Source organism: Aspergillus viridinutans (assembly GCF_018404265.1).
Source record: "Aspergillus viridinutans IFM 47045 DNA, scaffold_10, whole genome shotgun sequence".
Taxonomy (NCBI): domain Eukaryota; kingdom Fungi; phylum Ascomycota; class Eurotiomycetes; order Eurotiales; family Aspergillaceae; genus Aspergillus; species Aspergillus viridinutans.
In genome coordinates this window covers 1,287,676-1,307,150 of record NW_025091226.1, presented here as the reverse complement: position 1 = coordinate 1,307,150, position 19,475 = coordinate 1,287,676, and the positions used below count along the sequence as shown (strand labels likewise).

Sequence of the window (19,475 nt, the reverse complement as noted above, 5' to 3'; positions counted from 1 at the left end):
CCTCTTCAGTTTTCTCAAGTATACAAGATGCATATGAGAAGGGATTGAATCTCCAACGTTGCCCCTGTTCAATGGAGGATCTGACGTCCTCCCAAAAGGCGGTGAGGTGAGAATGTGAGCCCAGAACTACCTAAATCTCCATCTCTTCCAGATGATAGGAGAATACGGAAGATCATTGACATTTAAGACGGGTCAATCAGGCACTCATGCACATGGAGTCAGTAATGACAATAGAGTCCGGAGACTATTCCGTACTACCATTGTAATAGATTTGTATACCGTAGACCATTTTGGCTGATTCTTCCGCAGTGATGGGCTGCTATGACCTAATCTTACAGGGGTACTTGGTAGAGAATCCAGAGAAATCGCGATACTAGTACGTGCAGTAGGGTTTTGTAGCATATTGCGATGGCCAATCATCAAAATGTATTCAAATATCGAAGAGTACTGTGTACCTCCATATTGCAATGAATGGTATGTGGAAGCCTAGGATCATCATCCAAGAGGAGTCAGGGTTAGGCCTAGGATTCGATGATTAGTAAGGTAATCTAGCTTATGGGATGAACCCTTTTTTCTGGTTCGCCCATTGACAAGAGGAACCATTCCCAAGCTTCCGCTTATGATTATTATCGAGGCATTGAACATCTATTTCTGGTCCTTGGATAGGGATCAGCCCCACGAAGCATGCGCAATTGTTTTTGCCATCCTTCTGGCCTCGTGAAAGGCCACCTAAGCTTTACCACTCACAGCTCAAAATGCTTCCTTTTCAGGTTGAAATGATTCTGCCTTAGGGATTTCTAGACTTCTATGGAGTACGGCATTGGACGACTTACTCTACCAAGCAGCATCCATCAGCAGCCGCATCATCATCAGAGGCAACAGTATTCTGGAACAATTAGCATTTGTCTATCTGATCATGATAAATTCAACTTCAAATAGGCATCACCTTTGTAGTCTCAATATTCTTCATGATCTCTCTGTAGCTAAGGTATAAATACTTTGATAAGGGTATTAGTGGCGGTGGACAGCCTCCTATACGAAGCGGCACCGAACCCGACGACCCTTTTTGCCTCTTATCCAAACACCCAACATCATCATTGTCAAGGCGACTCATACTCATTCCACCTGTCTGGTTAAGGAATCAATATCATCATCGTCATAACAATACTCTTAGTAAAGAAACAGTACTAAGGTTGGGTGTTGCAGCTGGGACTACCTTACCTTAGCCTCTTGACTCTTCGCTTTTCTTTCCTTGGTAGCACACAAGTCCATCTCCTCCACCCCCGACCAATACCACTTACTTACAAAGTTACGGTTACCGCTAACCCAGCCAGCCAGCCAGCCCAGCTAGCTATCTATCTTCCTTTCTCTCGCTCTCACTCTCCTCTCTCTCTCCCTACTTCGAACTTCTCTCCCTCCTGCACAACAGCCTTTCCCAACTTACGTACTCAAACTCAACTTTCCATCCACCTCCCCTCTATCTCGTTTTCCCCCTCCATCGTCTATCTCTCTCCCTCTTCTTTAATTTTCTTTTTTTCTTCTCTGTAGTTTTCGTCTTAATCCTATTTCTGTCACCATGGAAGGTACGTTGTTTCTGACACCTCAACAGCTTTGCTTGGGTTCCCTGCCACCAAACAACCCCCCGTTCCACCCCCATCCCCCTCCYGCTCGCTTGCCTTACACCCACATAGCGAACAACAACTGACAATTGCATCGTTCCAATTTACAGAAGAAGTTGCTGCTCTCGTCATCGACAATGGGTATGTTTTTCATCTTCAGCATTATTGATGGTTCTCTCTCGACTTGGGCGTTGTTTATCCAAGGAATCCCGCTCCTGAGCCTCCTGACCGTCCGAGCTTTCGGTCGCTCAACTGGAGCGCCTTTTGCACCTTCCAGCGCTGGCATCGGTTGCCTCTCTCGGAGTGCTTCACTTGGGTTTCTTTCTATTCGAAGCGGAGAGAGAATGCTCTTGAGATGATGAACGCAATAATTCGTATCCTGTACTGACGCTTGGTTCGTAGTTCGGGTATGTGCAAGGCCGGTTTCGCCGGTGACGATGCTCCCCGTGCTGTCTTCCGTAAGTCAACCCCTCACCCCATAATGCTAGACATCCGAATCAACCCCTCCTACCATATGTCGTCCCTTGATGTCACTGTGCAGGTTGTCGCCAGGGGATGTGTCAATTGTTGCCCTTGCGTCGGGTGGCTATTCCCTACTGGCGGTTTCCTCTCCCTGAATCATCGTGCGCGACAGCTTAATTTGATAAATTAAATGCTAACTTACGAGATAGCCTCCATTGTCGGTCGTCCCCGTCACCATGGGTAAATGACCCCTCTTTTCTAATTCTGAGCTGTTGCGCTAGCTTGAATCATGGTCGCTGACGTTTCCAACGCAGTATCATGATTGGTATGGGCCAGAAGGACTCGTACGTCGGTGATGAGGCACAGTCGAAGCGTGGTATCCTCACCCTCAGATACCCCATCGAGCACGGTGTTGTCACAAACTGGGATGACATGGAGAAGATCTGGCATCACACATTCTACAACGAGCTCCGTGTCGCTCCTGAGGAGCACCCTGTCCTCTTGACCGAAGCCCCCATCAACCCCAAGTCCAACCGTGAGAAGATGACCCAGATTGTCTTCGAGACCTTCAACGCTCCCGCCTTCTACGTCTCCATCCAGGCCGTTCTCTCCCTCTACGCTTCCGGTCGTACCACCGGTATCGTCCTGGACTCTGGTGACGGTGTCACTCACGTTGTCCCCATCTACGAGGGTTTCGCTCTCCCCCACGCCATCTCTCGTGTCGACATGGCTGGTCGTGATCTGACGGACTACCTGATGAAGATCCTGGCTGAGCGTGGTTACACATTCTCCACTACCGCTGAGCGTGAAATTGTCCGTGACATTAAGGAGAAGCTTTGCTACGTCGCTCTCGACTTTGAGCAGGAGATTCAGACTGCCTCCCAGAGCTCCAGCTTGGAGAAGTCCTATGAACTTCCCGATGGTCAGGTCATCACCATTGGTAACGAGCGTTTCCGTGCTCCGGAGGCTCTCTTCCAGCCTAGCGTTCTGGGTCTGGAAAGCGGCGGTATCCACGTCACCACTTTCAACTCCATCATGAAGTGTGATGTCGACGTCCGTAAGGATCTCTATGGTAACATTGTCATGGTAAGTCCTGCCTTTTCTGTTCGGCTCATGCCGACTTTTCTCAACCATGTGCTCACATTTTTCTTCTCCCTTTAGTCTGGTGGTACCACCATGTACCCCGGTATCTCCGACCGTATGCAGAAGGAAATCACCGCCCTTGCTCCCTCGTCTATGAAGGTCAAGATCATTGCTCCTCCTGAGCGTAAATACTCCGTGTGGATTGGTGGTTCCATCCTGGCCTCTCTGTCCACCTTCCAGCAGATGTGGATCTCCAAGCAGGAGTACGACGAGAGCGGTCCTTCGATCGTTCACCGCAAGTGCTTCTAAGGTACGACGATACTTCTTCCATATTCTCCTGAATTTTCCATGACACTAAGCTGACCGGGCTACAGCTTTTGCAATTGGTTTTTTTCTTCGCTCGTACTGTCCCGTTGTATCAAAAGACCGGAACGGAGGGAATGGTGACATGCAGGCCTTCTCTGCTCGCACTATGAGGAAAAGATTGCCTGGAAAAGGAATTTTTTATATTAGTTGTGAAATAGAGATGGTTTACCATTGATATGCTTGTTGCTCGGTGTACCGGCAATTTCTGACGGCTCACAGAATGTGGCCAGAAGGAGTAGTGGTAGCCGATAAAAGGGAGCAGTGTAGGAGTGTACATGGGGTCTTGTGGACAGTGCGGTGACAGTCCTCGTATAGTTCAGCGCATGTTTGAATCCTATTGCTTCCCATATTTGACCCGATTGACGTTCTCATCTCCGAGCCTGCTATTTGTCTTCCACAATCCGAAATTCGAAGTATCGCTGGAAGACTTGACTCGGTGCTGGCATGAGCTGCTGTTAGAGTACAGAGGTACGGAGGTACCTCTCGTAGTCTGTTTTATCATATGCTGTCACAGCCTAGATCTCGTGCCTGCCAGTAAAAGCAGTTGCTGGCGGTGGTTGGCAGTTGTACCACATGATATCAGGCTTAGAATCTAAAGTAGGTGTACTTGTAGGAGTATATAGACGTGTGAGTATTGCGCGTATTCATTCTATAACTGCATTTTCACCCAACCTAAGGTGTTATTGACATTCATCCCTCATCATCACTTATGTAGTAGGTAAGCCAAGTTGTCGTCAACGAAAATATAGATAATCAAAACTTTCAGAGAGCATGTCGTAAGATATAGTACGTAAGAAAGGGAAAGGAATTCTTGTTTTTTTCCCCGGAAGCAGTATCAAGCATCCCAGGTCTGTAAGCCCTCAAGTACACAACCTTCCTCGCCGTCCTGCCGGGGCTTGAGTTCACCGACTTGGTAGACAACTTCACCCTCCTTCTCGAAGAGTTCCTTGACCGCGGCCTCGGATCCCTTCTCGACCACGATGACCATGCCGACACCGCAGTTGAAGGCGCGTGCCATCTCGGTGGCGGTGACGTTGCCGTTCTTCTTGAGCCAGGCGAAGACGGGGGGCAGTTGCCAGGCGGAGACGTTGATGTGTGCCGAGAGGGTCGAAGGAAGCATGCGGGGCACGTTCTCGACCAGACCGCCGCCGGTGATGTGGGCGAGACCCTTGACGGCGGAGGAACCACTGGCGCTGTTGGAGGGCGGGATTGACAGAGCCTTCAGGATGGGCTTGACGTAGATGCGGGTAGGGGTGAGGAGGGCGCGGCCCAGGGTCAGAGATTCGGAGGAAGAGGAAGAGAAAGGTATGGCGAAGGGGGCAGGGTCGTTGTAGTTCAGTCCGGATCTCTCGACGATCTTGCGGACCAACGAGTATCCGTTGGAGTGAGGGCCAGAGGAGGCCAACGCGAGCAGGACATCACCGGCTTGCATGGCAGAGGTGGCCGGAAGGATGGACCGGGCGTTCTTACCGGTGGTGTTGATGGCACCGACGGCGGCACCAACGGCGTCGTAGGTCTCGTCGACAAAGAGGCCTGGCATCTCGGCGGTTTCACCGCCGATCAAGGCACAGCCTGCCTGCACGCAACCGTCCGCGACACCGGTGACAAAGGCGGCAGCGGTCTCGACGGCCAGCTTGCCACAAGAGTAGCAGTCAAGGAAGAAGAGGGGCTCAGCACCCTGGACAACCAAGTCGTTGACGTTCATGGCAACCAGATCGATTCCCACGGTGTCGTGCACACCCACAGTGTGGGCAATCTTTAACTTGGTTCCGACGCCATCGATCGCTCCGATCAGAGTGGGGGATTCAGGGTGGTAGGCAGAGTTGGCGGCGGCAAGGGAGAAGAGTCCTCCGAAGCCACCGATCACTGCGTCCGTGCCAGGTCGCTTCGTACGAGCAACACAGCTCTTAATCTTGTTGACGAGATCATTGCCAGCGTCGATGGACACACCAGCAGAGGCATAGGTGAGAGACTGCTGTTGCTGGGAAGCAGCTGCGTCTCTCTGTCTGAAGGCACGGTGCGCAATATCCTTGCGGTAGAACATGTCTTCAAAGTGAATTGTCGAAATGCCAGCGTAACTCTTGCGGAGTGCTTCCTCGAGGGTGGATGCAGTAGCGGTGGAAGCAATAACACGGCCACCGTTGGTCTGCAGTTCGTTGCCGGAAAGTTTCGTGCCGGCATGGAAGATCAATGTGTCTTCAGGTGCCGCATCCACAGTGATTGCCTTGCCCTTGGCGTAGGAACCGGGGTAACCACCAGCTACGGCAATCACAGTGGTGGAGAAGTTGGGCTTGATCTTGATGTCCACACCGTCAAGCCAGTGTTCAGTGCAGGCAATCATGATCTGGGCCAGGTCGGTATCATCGCTGAGCAACGGAAGCAAGGTCTGGGTCTCTGGGTCTCCGCCACGGACATTGTATTCGAGGACCTTAGGGCCGTCCTTGGTCATCATCAGACCGGTGAAGAGGATACCCACAAAGGGGAAGCCTGATTTCATCAAACTTATTAGCATACATCCGACAAAGCTCGAAGTGGGTGAAATTAGGACGAACCATCCTTTCTCATGCCGTCAACCGTTGGCTGCACAATGGTGCGGTCGATCTCCTCCAGGACCTCCTTTGATGAGATGGGAGTTGGAGCATAGCAGCCCATTCCGCCGGTGTTAGGACCCTGGTCACCATCGAAGATTCGCTTGTGATCCTGTGCAGGAGGGAGGGAGCGAATTGTATAGCCGTCGCTGAAGGTGAGGATACTGAGTTCGTCACCCTCAAGATACTCCTCGATAACAACCTCATTACCAGCATCTCCAAACTGATGATCCAGCATCATTTCGCGGAGCGCTTTGTGGGCCTCCTCCTTGGTCTGAGGGATAATAACACCTTTACCAGCTGCCAATCCATCTGCCTTGATGACAACGTTGTGGTTCACAGAGTCAAGGTACTGACGTGCGGGCTCATATTCGTAGAAGTTCTGGTATGCGGCGGTGGGGATGTTGTGGCGCTTCATGAAGTCCTTGGAGAAGGTCTTGGATCCCTCCATGCGGGCTGCAGCCTTGGAAGGCCCAAAGCATCTAATTCCAACTGTCATGGACGTCAATAGGCATGTCCCATACTCTTAAGTATCACCCAGAGGGTCCGGCAGGGAACAAACACCCACCTGCCTGGAAATAGCCTTGAATGCCGTCCACAAGGGGCGCCTCAGGCCCAGGAACGACCAAGTTGACACCATTTTTCTGCGCAAAGTCCACAAGGCCAGGGTAATCGTCTCCCTTAACGTTGGCGTTGGTAATCTTGCTGGAGGCGCCCTGAGCAGTACCACCATTGCCTGGAGCGACGTAGACGATATCGACGAGGGGAGATTGGCTCAGCTTCCAGGCATACGCATGTTCGCGTCCACCGTTGCCGACCACAAGGACGCGCAGTTGTTCTTGAGCCATCTTGGATGCAGTTTTCTCGAGCAAACCTGAAAGGTATGAGTCATGTTAGCGGTCTATCGAGAAGGTGGTGAGGAAGGCTGTAATTTCTCCAATTGCTCTGACGCAAGACCAAACGCGCAGCCATATTCAGAGATGAAGTAGATCATGTTCCCAGCGCAGAGAAATTGAGTCGGATCAGCACTCATCGACGACAGACAATCATGAACCGCTCGGAGGGGCACTAGCCAGGTGCCCCTCACTCATTGCATGTTCACAATTGGCAGAGGATGGACAAGATAATCACGACAGACACTAGGATAACGAAAAGCAAGAAATTGCTCACCTCTTGAGAGAATTGACTTGAGATCGAACTGCGTTGACAGCAGATAATGTGGCTGTTGGGAAAAGAAGCTTTCCACAGATTCTCCCAAAAGGCACCGCATCTTTTTTTTTTTCTCGTCGCGGGCCGGCGGGCCCTCTTTTTCCCTTCCGACCCCGGATTTGGCGATGCGCGGATTGCCCTCAGCTTCCGATGGCTATACCAGGAGATGTATCCGGTCAATTGCTCGCTACAGTCAGTGGAATAGTCGTTATTTGAAGGGTTGTCACTGAGATATTCAAAAGTACTTTAGATTGTGAAGGTGCAAAGAGGTTCCAGAGACCTCTACACTATTACTACTCTATTGCACGTAGCAGTTTTATCACTGAGTAATATCCTGAGTTCGTACAGCAGCTTTTGATATGCCAATCTGCACGTTATTAATTCTTTCAAACAGTCACTCCCTCAACAAAAAGCACCGAGCAAAGATCATCGTCCACCCATAGAGAGCTACTCCGTGCATCATCTTCATCGGCCTATCTGAACTGTTATCAGTAGAGCAAGGGCGGTGAACGCCAACCGGCAGAAAAAGCCAAAAAGACCCTGGAGACGCTTCAAGTTCTCGCGTTTACAGCGTTGACTGACCTCCACACATCAAATCAATTGAGCGGACAGACTTAACTGCCTCGACAAGCATTCTGCGATACATCTGGACTGGATGTTTCGGACCTCCCTGCGGTCTTTGAAAGACCCTCTCCGCGAACATGTCTGCTTATCCTGTTTAGCTCAGGGACTCGGAGCTCGTCCCCGGTTGCGCCAGTTCTACAGCTCGCCTCTATCACGCGCTAAATCTGGCGATGACCAGGCTTCCGATGGAAACACTCCTGCGAAGGGCGCTTCAAGCGCTCCTGCAACTTCCGATAAGGTATCATTCTTCCTCGTACTGGCTCTGAAGCCAGCTACGCCCGAAGACTCGCTTTACTCCTAGATCTAGCTGCTGATTTTTCATTTCCCCCAAGGGCGATTCCCCACCAACGAAGAAGAAAAAGAAGAAAAAGAGAAAGGGTCTACAGGATGTCACGGACTCCGTTGTTCGCAGAGTACATTCAACCAGTGCCAGCGCATCCCCGTCCCTTCAGCTTCAGGAAACGATCATCCAATTGCTTCGCGACGAACGCGACGAAGAAGACAAAGTACCTACGGAAACTACAAAAAGGAGACGTGGAAGTACTGCACCAGACACTGGTCCACCAATTCAGAAACGACGGACAGTGACGGCGAAGCTCAAGCGAGATGAGCTCTCCGCATTGGAAAAAGCGAAATCGGAGGATCCAGGCGCTCCATTCCAAGGCGAGGTGAGTTACAGCATTTCGTTTTGCAGTTCGCTCTGTAGCTGACCCACAGTCTAGGAGGACAGCACTGCCCGTATTCAGTCCTCTCTTCAGTCGGTTGTGTCTCTCCTGGATTGCAGAGGTACAACTCCCGGGTCCAGAGAAACCATCGAAACTTTGTCGGCGGTTGCGCGCTCTGCACTGGGCCGACATTCTGGTGTATTGCATTCCGAAGAGTTGTCTATCACCCGTACGTGTTTTATTCCTCCTTCAACGTACTTTAGAGTATGTAGCTCATTGATGCAAAGCTCTGAAAATTCAGACCCCTTCGGTTCCTCGATTGTCATTCGGTCTTGACAGAGTCTTGTTCAAGTAAGTAACATCCGAACCTAGTCTTCAAGTCGCGAGGGTGAGCTAACAGTTTGTCCCTTAAGTCCGGGTGTCTATCATCTCCGTGATCCTCGATCCCGCGTCTTCAACTTCGATCCGTATCTGGGCTCCATCATGCCTGTCACTGAATTCGATTTTGATGCACTCAAGGAATACATTACATCGTCCAGGGACGAGACTCTTCGGCGAATTGCAGCAAAAGAGAAGAAAAAGTACGTGGGCTCATCGTCCAGCATGACCTCGGTACTTTCTCATTTCCATTACCTGCTCTCTTCGTGGAGACCAATCGACGCCCGAAACATGTCACAGGGCTTCCCAGATAAGTTGCGTACATTTACACGTCTTTTGCGAGCGCCGGCAGCCATGTTTCTCCGCTATCAAGACGGTGTATACGCCATTGATGCCGATAAAGAGTTTGAGTCTGCCAACATTCTGATGAACCTTGGCAAGTCATTAGAGAAACTTCTCACTCTACCCAAGGAGGATTTTGAACGATACAGGAGGACCAGCACGAACAAAATTTCTGCGGAAGAAGAACAGGCTGTTCCCGAGGCCTACCATTATTCGACAATGGGCGATTTCGTCATGAGATCTCAATTGGACGCTTATGATCCCAGGCTTCCGGGAACTGGAATGTTCGATCTGAAGACCCGAGCGGTCGTGTCCATCCGTATGGACGTACGCAACTTTGAACATGGCCTCGGTTACGAGATTCGCCATCGCTTCGGCGGCTACGAGTCCTATGAGCGCGAATTCTTTGACATGATTCGAGCTGCATTCTTGAAGTACTCTCTCCAAGTACGAATTGGTCGTATGGATGGCATCTTCGTCGCCTTCCATAATATTGAGCGTATCTTTGGATTTCAGTACGTCAGTTTGCCGGAAATGGACCAGACTTTGCACGGTCAGTCCGACACTACACTGGGCGATACCGAATTTCAACTCAGTCTAGCATTATGGAACAAGATCCTTGACAAAGCCACCGAAAAGTTTCCAAAGAGGTCTTTGCGATTCCATTTTGAGACCCGAGATGCGCAGACGCCGTTCATGTACATCTTCGCGGAGCCGGTCACCGATGACGAAATCCACGCCATTCAAACGAAGAACGAGGAAGAAATCGAGGCGTACCAGCGACGCATTCTCAACCTACCCTCAGAAGAGCGTATAAAACCTACTACACACGCTCCATCAGATCTCAAAGCGGGAAGCCAGCCAACCACCCCGGCAAAGGACAAGACTGATGAATCGAGCGATAAGGAAGAGGGGTCGCCGCAGGAAATTTCCACTACATCCAATGTCGATCAAGAGACATCGGCAACTTCAGACGGATCGCCTGCCTCGGAGTCTCAAGACACATCCGCGGAGCAAGGCCAGGGAGCGCCGGAGCGGGACTTGCTTGCCATGACCCTCGTGATCAAGAACAAAATGAACGGCTACTACATCGAGCGGCCGAGCAATTTCACAGCGTCCGACAAGTGGACGGTCCATTGGGAGCTGACCGAGGTGAAACAGCCGCAAGCGCAATCCTTATACACCGCATGCCAGAACCGCCGGGCAAAGGCCCTTGCAATCCGCGGAGAGGGCGAGAGCGGCGTCGCAGCCAATGTATATATCCGTAAACTGCGGGAGCTCTCCCGGCAGGGCCGCGAGTTCCGCCAGAAGGAGGACGCACTCGACAGGAAGCGAGGAATCGTCGTTCTGAGCGATGCGGTCTAGTCAATCGTCTTCGCATCCCGCGTGCGGTAGCGACATTCAGCATTTTTAATCATATACCTTCTTTCTGGGTTTGAGCTTGTCATTCGGTTTCTCCCTTGATGTGTACTTCGACCACTGTTCCAAGAGAAGGAGAAACCGCCCTGCATTTCTGGGCTCCCGGCCTGCGTCTTTGGTATCATATAACGGCGTTTATGGTTATTCTCAAGCAACGTAATAGTGTACGACTCTCTGTATAAACATGTATTTTGGTCACCTCAATTTCTGAACAATTTGGGCATATTTTAAGATACCTCCTGATTCATAGCTTAGTGCCAGAAAGGTAATCTCTTGTGTTTCTAGCTGTGTCTGGTAATACTGCGCTGGTGATGGCACCTGTCGCAGAACAGACTCAAGTTGAAGAGAAAACAGCTTCGCTGACTGAAACTACAACACCTTCGAGATCTGAAACGGGAAGAATTTGATAATCTAGAATATATATTCATACATGAATGCTATCTAAATACAGAATTCGTAGGAAAAAGATATCATAGTATTCAACAGAGCCTTATCTCGAGACAGCACGCAGCTTTCGAGACACACAACAACTCTATGACATTATCAATTAGGATCATCAGAATTCCATGCCGTAAAGGGAAAAGACACAAAGATCGGCAAACGGGAAAAGAAGAGAGTGAAAAGCAAAACGCCGAGGAGATGTGCATTTGCGCTAGAAGTAGCATGTTACAAACAAATGAGACAAATCGCGCACCAAGTCCATGCGCCAAACTCGCAGATCCATGTGATGCTCACCTTCAGCCTTTGGTAGACGCCTTGATAGGAACAAAAAAAAAGAAAAAGAACAAAAAAGCGCAATGACTCGGAAGGGATATCCGTTGAAAATCAAGCAAGCGCCAAAAGAAAGTGGGAAAAATGCGAAAAAAAGGGGGCAAGGAGCAGAAGTTAAGAGAGAATTGGTCCAGGCAATTGTGTTCAAAATATGCAGCCATGGTGATCCACGAATTCGCTTCCAGGAGCGCGGTGAATGGCTCAGATCACAGATGGGCTGGATTGTAAGGACAGGCAGGCTCAGCCAAGAGAGAGAAACGAAGAAAGAAGCAAAATGAAAGAAGAAAAGTAACTGTTCTCGGATATCCAGGAACAAATTGTGCTACACAATTCATAATGTGTCCTTTCGAATAGAGGTCTCCTAGAACCGGCTTGGAAGATGATGCATGAGTTCAAGCGAGTCCAGACAAGATCATCAAACTTCGCGGCTTTGGGGGTCTGTGGACACCATCATCTATCGAAACCCGCGTAGTTCTAGTTGAGGTGGTGTCCAATCCAGCTGGGGAGGTACATCACTAGAGACACAAAGAGGCCCAGGTTTCAATTTATCAAGACCGCGCCGATCTTTCGATATGCCTTTGCTGAGGAAGCCCCTCAGGGTGGAGGAAGCTGTGCCGTACGCACTACGTGAACTCACTGTAGTACCCGCGCTCGTGGACACGGAGCTCGAGCTGCGGGCGCTTCGGACGCTGTTAGGTTTGACTGTAACTGATGGGATTGCGGGAACCGGCACTGCCAAGCGCGCCGAGGGTGCATCAGAGGTAGAGTACTCTGGTGGCAAGCCTGCAAACCCGTGGTGCGGTAGCACGACACCAGCTGTCTGTGGTCGATCGCCCAGTTCGGCTCGAAAGCCACTATCCGCGTCGAGGCTCTTGAAGATGTCCAGATGGCTGCTCTTGCTTTCTGCACTGGCAGTTGATGGCGTTGGAGGGTCGACCTTCGCTTCAGGTGGTGGTGTTGCCTGCAAGCTGGTCTGAGATATCGTAGGTTTCTCGTTGCCAAGTTCCGAAACACTCAGTTTCAAATTTTCCAGCATCGTCCCAAAGCTAGCCGCCGTAGCCGGCCGGCCATCACTAGCGGCATCGTCGTAGCCATTGTCGATTCCATTGGCCACGTTGTAGTTCCGAAAGAGATAGCGACGCAGACGCGCAACCTCCGAGTCCCATTTTTGATTCAAAGATCGCAGAATAATCTCGACATCGTGATCCATTGCATGGGAAGCTTGCACGGCGGTGGTCGACGCTGAGCCCAAAGATGGCGAGGTCATAGAATGAGTAGGGTTTGCCGCTGAGGAATGCTTGGACAGCTTATTCCCAACCGTCGTATTCTTGACATGGATGGCAGCGTGGATCGAGCGGCGAATAGAGCTCGAAGTGGAGCTCTGCGCGTGGCTCAGATCACGCTTCACGTTCTCAATCTCCCGCCGGAATTTATCGAGGGACTGAACCCGGTCGCGGTCCATGGTAGAGAGATTCAAGGTTGTCCTGTTTCGCTGGAGTCCGTTGACCAGGACAGTGAACGATTGCAAATTGATGTCGTTGTTCTCACAGTGGACTTCCCGCAGGCAGGTGTTCTCCTCCAGCACGGAGGCCAAAGTGCTCGCGCCTTGAAATCCAAGTTTCTGGTGCTCTATCTTCAAGACCTTGAGGGACTTATTCTTTTTCAAGCCGGTCAAGGCCAGGTTGAGCCCAATACCAAACCGTGCCACATCCAAGTGTGCACTCTCTCCGCTGATATCGAGGTCTTCCAATGTGTTGTTCTCCTCGAACATCAATTGGAGCGATCTGCACGTCTCCGGGCCGGCGTCATACGGCAGTGAGGCTTTGGAGATGTCGAGATATTTCAGGGTCCGGTTTATTCTGAGAGCTTCCACGAGTTCCTGAAATTGCTCTTCCCTCTTAAAGTCAATCATCCTCATTGAAAGATGCGACGGTGTCTTGTTTTGGGATATGGCGTCGAAAAGATACGAACAACCAAGGTCTAGGCGGTTTTCACTGACATAAAGATGCAGATCCCTAGGCGCACCAACCATAGCTACTGAGTGCAGAAAAATGGCAACATCCTGCCCTGTCAATCCACACTGGTCAAGCCGAAGTACACGTAGGTCGCGAGATTGATCGCTGGCCAGATAAGTAGCTATCGCATCGACAGTCTCTCTGTTCACTGCAGTTCCACTCAGAGAAAGCTCCTGCAGCCGCCATCTGAACAGAGTCTCTGGGCTGATCAGCGGTTCCGGGCCCGAAGTTCGGGAGATGCGTGAGAGATCAAATTTTTTCAGATTGCCAAAGTGCCCGAGGTACTGTTGGAGTAAGTTGGGTCCCAAACGGCCCTGTATACCAGAAAGGTCGATGGCCTCTAGCGTAGAGGCTTGAGTAACGAGTGTCGAAAGAAGAAGATCAATGTCGTGAACGGTCAGGCCGCAGTGTCCTACTTCCAATGCACGTAAATGACTCCCTTTCTGCGAGGCAGCGTCGACTAAGTAGTCGAGATCTGAATCTCCCAGCCTGATTCCATTGAGCGCAACACAGTCGACGCTCGTGAGCTCCCGGCGGCAGATGGGGAAAAGGGCTTCAGGAATTCCACATCCTGGATCGTGACTCTCACTATCAGACCTGGGCGTGCGACTCAACGTGTAGGAAAAGTCAAGCCGTTTGAGGTACGTGCTTTTCAGGGCCAACGCCCGAATCTCTTGCGACAACATTGATAAATTCTCTTGGCCGGGAATGTGAATGGGAGAGCCGGAGCGAGTGAGGAGAGCGTCTTTGTCCACTCCATGGAAATCACGAACACTCTGGAGCGCATCCAAGCTGACCCTGCTAAATGAGATAGAGCAGAAAGACTCGTTGTACCGAAGAGCTCGTAAGACGGCAATGAGCTCTAACGCCGTGTATTTCTGGCGCTGGGGGGAAGCGGGCGGCAAAAGTCTGAAGCAGGGCGCATTGTCACATTGCATGTCAATCGTATAGCGAATGTTAGAGGTGTCGATATCATAACTGGCGGAATAGGCGACCAGCGTCCGATCAAAGCAACCGTAGTCTTCGTCCAAGCTGACAGGAGGGTAATTGCTCTCATGGTTCAAATCGCGAGGCACGATAAAATCGTATGGCTGCCGGAGCCACAACGGACGCAAAAACTCCGTCTGTTGCCTTATCCAGAAAGCAACCTCGAGCGAATGTACCGAAGCTAGGAAGACCGAGAATTGTTTGCGAAGCGGAAGCCGAAACGTCAGATGGAGGCTATCGTCGCCCCATTCCATTGATAAACTGGTCAGATTCATCAAGCCGAAAGATGTTGCGGTTTCCAGATCGGACATCGAAACAACGGAAGAGCGACTGGAGATTTTGTGTAAAGGTATTAAGTGAAGTTTATGCGAACCCAAGGCGAGATAGCACCCGGTGGGGGAAAGCTTGGTGAGGTCATCCGATGAGGCCCGTGTGGTAGACTTGCTACTGGAGGCCATCTGGATGACCCGAAACACACGAAACGTTTCAGGGTCGTAATCTCTCTCGTATTCGAGCATCCGGGCCACGCACTCGATCGACTTCTGGTCGAAGGGTAGAGGATCCGCATTACGGGTCATTTCCGCTGCTGAACGAATTCCTATCATCCACAGGTTAAGTTCCTGGACGTCTGGCGTTTGCATCTGGATGAAAGCAGCCTTGTGCAGCCGCTCGTCCAGATAGGCAACTTCGACCATTGAGGAAGGTCTCCCGTCGTCCAACAAGTAGACTGCGATGATGCTATTCAGAGGGATTCCCGTAGAGGCATCGTTGGGAGCAGCAAGCTGGGGTTCTTGCAACGAGTTAATTGAGGCGATTGATTGGCGATTCATTGCCGGGGACCGCGTATAGGACGCAGGGATTGAGGAGAACATCTCCGCAGCTTTGCTCTGACTCTTGAACCGAACGAGATGCGTATCCGTGAGGACCAGGTACTGACTTTTCTTCCTCCACATGCCCCCTGTCGTCTGGATCGCCCCATGATGCAGAATAACCGAACCGATTCCATTTCGAGACGCAAAGGCGTCTTCATCGTCAACGGGCGAACCTTTTACGCGCCCGAGAGACTTTTCATCGTCATCCAGTGAATGAAGCGATCGTAAGGAACCAAAGACAGACGTGCGCCTTTTCTGCAGGGATTTACGTCGGGAACGAGTGGTCTCCGGGACTATTATTGTATGTGTCGACGCTATGCAGGCTGCCGTTGATTCCGATTCGACCGTGCTGGGCCAATGCTGAGCATTGTTGCCCGGAGCTCTTGCTGGGCTGGTGTTCCGGACACCAAAAAACCCGGAATTTCGTCGGTTCTTCTTCTTGAGAACGTTGACATCATCTGAGGGCGATCGATCGTGGGTAATCGCGGAACCGGACAGAATTGAGGTCGTCGACGACGGGCTAAACACGCTCAGGCTTTTTCTGCGCTCTTTCTTCCCCAAGCTGTCGGCCATGGCGGGGAGGAGCGGATAAATTGGAATAGGTTCAGATCCAAGGCAAGCGTAGCAAAAGAGAAATAACGAGTGTAAGGGAAAATATTAAAGGAGTGAAAAGTCCTCACATCGACGACATCAACGTCGTTCTCACTAGGAGAGAAGCGCAGAAGAACCAAGTTAGCTGAGTGTCACCACATGGTAATGACGGGCATGCATATTGGATAGAGACCGGCTAGTAGTAGATAGTGACAGCATGATTTTTCGGACCATGAAACTAGCTCAGCCAGTGGTCCTGTGGAGCAGGGAAAATGGGAGAAGGAAAACGAGGGAAAAGCAGACTAATTAGGGAGAGGGAAGAAGAGGGAAAGGAGAAGAAGAGGTGGAACATACAGCAGTCCGTTCAAGGCGCCATGAGAAGCAATTGGTAGACTGAGGGGAAGCACCGGAGCTACGGCGAGGACAGTGGTACTTGAGGCCAAGTACTGTAGCTTGGAGGTAGTCCTCAGAGATTTTAATAAACAATCGGAAATGGTTAAGAGAAGTGTAAAAAAGAAATAAAAAAAAATATCGAAGTCCACAACTTTCCTAGGAGCTCAAGGCAACCACTAACTGAATTGATCACCAGAAGGAGAACAGAAAAAACAAAAGAATGAATGGTACGTGGAAGGTTACAATGAGACAAGAGGAGCAGAGAGACGATAACCGCCCAGAGAGAATCAGAAGAACAGAAGCAGCGGATGAAGCGCCGGAAAGGGAAGCAGATGAACACGAAAGCAGCCAACAGCGGTCAAGAGGAATGAATCGACTAGTACTGACTTGCAATACTGGAGGAGGGGGATATGATAATGAGATGTGAAGGTAAGGTATTGGAGTACGATAAGAACAGGGGAAAATTTAATCAGGAACAGGAACGAAATAAGAGGACCAGGAACAAGACTCCAACGTCAGAACCAGAGGGGAGGAAACAATGGATGGAGATGGATGGTGGTTGGCTATCTTAATAGTATAAGCAAGTGATTCAATAAAGATGACAAGAATAATAGAGAGGTACGATAACTCGATATAAATGGCGACTGTTAGTCAATTACTGCGGAGTATCTATCTACATAATGCTACCTAATACAGAGTCCAAAAGATCGCTGTCATTCGATTTGCTGATTGACAACAAGAATGATGTCAGCGTGGAATCATGTAACTAAGCAATTTTACTAGGTATGTTTATTTACCCTCTTCTTTTTTTTTATCAGTTACGTACGAGTGGTACAAGTTACAAGTTACTGCTGCAAACAGCCCTGGCGGCAAGACGAGAACAGTCAAGGACGATCAATGCCTCATGGTGATGCTGATGGCAAAATTTAATGCTACTTGCTGACTTGATCAATAATGATCATAGGGCTCCGCAATGGGAAATGATCAGATGGAGCTGATCGCAATGTACGGGGAAATTGGCAGCAATAGCATCATACTCATAGTATGATGTAGCTCCGTATCAGTCCATTGGCTTCTCAATCCTGACCGTCCGGCACTGACACTACTACTAATAGCGAGTATCTACGGAGTAGATAACCCAGATACCTCAGTCTCGCCAGGTACTCCGTAGTTAAAAAGGGGTTGAAATTTGAAACACAGTGGATTTAAGCTACCTGATACCGACTAACAGTTAGCCTATCTTGGTGAACAAGTTGAGGCGACCCTCCATTTACAAAAGCGTGACGGATCCGAGCCACACCAGTTGTAGACAAAATAAACGAACTCTTCCATCCGTGCAAGAACAGTTCAAGATACTTTCTTTAGTTCATAGTCGGGTTTCAGGAGACGAAGAACGCCTCCAAAGTACGGAATATCTACACCGTACAACAGGCTAGCTGTTGACTAGCGCGACGCAAGCTCCACCAGATCTCTCGATCGTGTGGATTACTCAATCCATATTCATATTCCACTCTGAGAAAAGGATACACAGTCCAGCTCCAAGTCTTCTGCAGTCCCAATTTTACCTCCCAAGGCCAGCTGAGTGCCAATTACCATCAACTATGTGGAACTCAGGATGATTCCTGCCTCCTTCATGGTTCTAAAGGTACTTACTACCTTACTCATTCAGAACGGAGCCATTGAAGCTTATTTCATTGAGACACAAGCCCGGGCGCCTTCGAGAAACTAAGAATAGCCGCGTACACTAGCAAAGTAAGGCTGCAAGCGACTTTGGCTTAGGGCTAACCACCATAGTACTCGTAATACAAAGGCCAAGAAGAGCCATTTGGATCGAGTGATTTACCCTTGATGTCATATTACAGATCTTTTCCAATTGTGGCCCTTTTTGTCCTGCGATCAACTTGGAGTCTATGATGCAGCACAGCTTGTATTCTTGATGAATGACGGAGCCCCATTGCTGGTCCACGCAATCGGATAGCTGAGGATCTACAGGACTTAGTCGAGCCGTCGTCACGGAGATCACAGCGTTTCAGATTCATCCCCGCAGAGAAAAGCAAGTACCGTGGCGAGGAGAGAATGGCGACAAAATCCATCGGCCAGTTGAGCCATGTAGTTATGAGGCAGACCATTGGTATCGTTCTGTTCATTGTCTCGGCTCGACACCATGCAATGCCACACATCGACACTGCCTCGGTGTTTTCGGCTCGCGGATGCCTTCGATGAGTGGAGACCTTTGATGAAAATTCACACTCGTACAAAACCCGTCTACTCCGATTCCGAGAATCGTGCTACCCTCTGTGCCTGCAGTCGTTCAGCTCGTTTAACCTTCCGCATGAAATCAATGTATTCGTTCACTCTCCGCTCGGCCCAGATGCACCCTCCCAAAGTCATTGCCGCAATTTGTAGGAAGACTTTAAATTGCGGAGTCAATCCTCGGTAGACCCGGGCCGTCGGAGACAGCCACTCAGAAAACCCCTCGAGGGGGCCGTAGATGAATTTGGACCGTAGATGGTCCTTGGAAAATGGCAATGTCCTCGGACGACTTGATGACGGCGACGTCGGTGGATGTGCCGGAGTTGCTGCTGTGGGAGAGAACTTGAAAGGATGAGGAAGCATAAGGATCAGATGTGCAAGGATGGACACGGAGCCAAACTACCAATTAAGAGCTGTGCGTCAGCATGTTGCACTCATTTCGCCAGCACATACCCCCTAAGGTGGCCCAAGCAATTGGTACAGGACGCTTGGGCAAGGCCTGGACATTCACTCCATGAACCCGATATGCAACTCATCTGAAAATAACAAGGATTATAATGACCAAACCCACCCGAAACGCTCCAGTGAGGAACCCTCGAACAGCCTCCGACGTGACCTCGTCTGGGGGATCAATGTCCCCTTTCTGACTCACTGTAGGCATGACTGAGAAGTTGATGATGTGCCAAGGGTTCTATAGATGTTATGGACTGAGAAAGAGAAATTCCAGAAGAACCGTTGATGAAGCCAAGATGACATTTTCAGCTGTTATCATTCGATAACACTGCGAATGACGCAGCTATACAGTCGGATTAAATGATTATCCATTTCCGGTAATACT

The 19,475-nt window shown here is 50.1% G+C and overlaps 5 protein-coding genes across 5 annotated transcripts; 2 read left to right on the top strand and 3 right to left on the bottom strand.

Annotated features, from left to right (window-relative positions):
• Positions 1–1,576: 1,576 nt before the first annotated feature.
• Positions 1,577–3,473, top strand: act1 (actin ACT1; the record flags this gene model as incomplete). Its single annotated transcript, XM_043273722.1, has 6 exons — positions 1,577–1,583; positions 1,730–1,760; positions 2,022–2,077; positions 2,291–2,321; positions 2,396–3,167; positions 3,243–3,473. 6 exons carry the CDS (start codon positions 1,577–1,579, stop codon positions 3,471–3,473), a joined length of 1,128 nt encoding a protein of 375 aa, XP_043129657.1.
• Positions 3,474–4,365: 892 nt separating this feature from the next.
• ade1 (bifunctional aminoimidazole ribotide synthase/glycinamide ribotide synthase) lies at positions 4,366–6,966 on the bottom strand (the record flags this gene model as incomplete). Its single annotated transcript, XM_043273721.1, has 3 exons — positions 4,366–6,017; positions 6,083–6,610; positions 6,687–6,966. 3 exons carry the CDS (start codon positions 6,964–6,966, stop codon positions 4,366–4,368), a joined length of 2,460 nt encoding a protein of 819 aa, XP_043129656.1.
• Positions 6,967–7,982: 1,016 nt separating this feature from the next.
• Aspvir_002119 (Pet127 family protein) lies at positions 7,983–10,701 on the top strand (the record flags this gene model as incomplete). Its single annotated transcript, XM_043273720.1, has 5 exons — positions 7,983–8,189; positions 8,284–8,619; positions 8,674–8,845; positions 8,904–8,967; positions 9,030–10,701. 5 exons carry the CDS (start codon positions 7,983–7,985, stop codon positions 10,699–10,701), a joined length of 2,451 nt encoding a protein of 816 aa, XP_043129655.1.
• Positions 10,702–11,980: 1,279 nt separating this feature from the next.
• Positions 11,981–15,973, bottom strand: Aspvir_002118 (uncharacterized protein; the record flags this gene model as incomplete). Its single annotated transcript, XM_043273719.1, has 1 exon — positions 11,981–15,973. One exon carries the CDS (start codon positions 15,971–15,973, stop codon positions 11,981–11,983), a length of 3,993 nt encoding a protein of 1,330 aa, XP_043129654.1.
• A 2,676-nt stretch (positions 15,974–18,649) lies between these two features.
• Aspvir_002117 (uncharacterized protein) lies at positions 18,650–19,298 on the bottom strand (the record flags this gene model as incomplete). Its single annotated transcript, XM_043273718.1, has 2 exons — positions 18,650–19,036; positions 19,209–19,298. The coding sequence occupies 2 exons, from the start codon at positions 19,296–19,298 to the stop codon at positions 18,650–18,652; spliced, it is 477 nt and encodes a 158-aa protein (XP_043129653.1).
• Between the last annotated feature and the right edge of the window lie 177 nt (positions 19,299–19,475).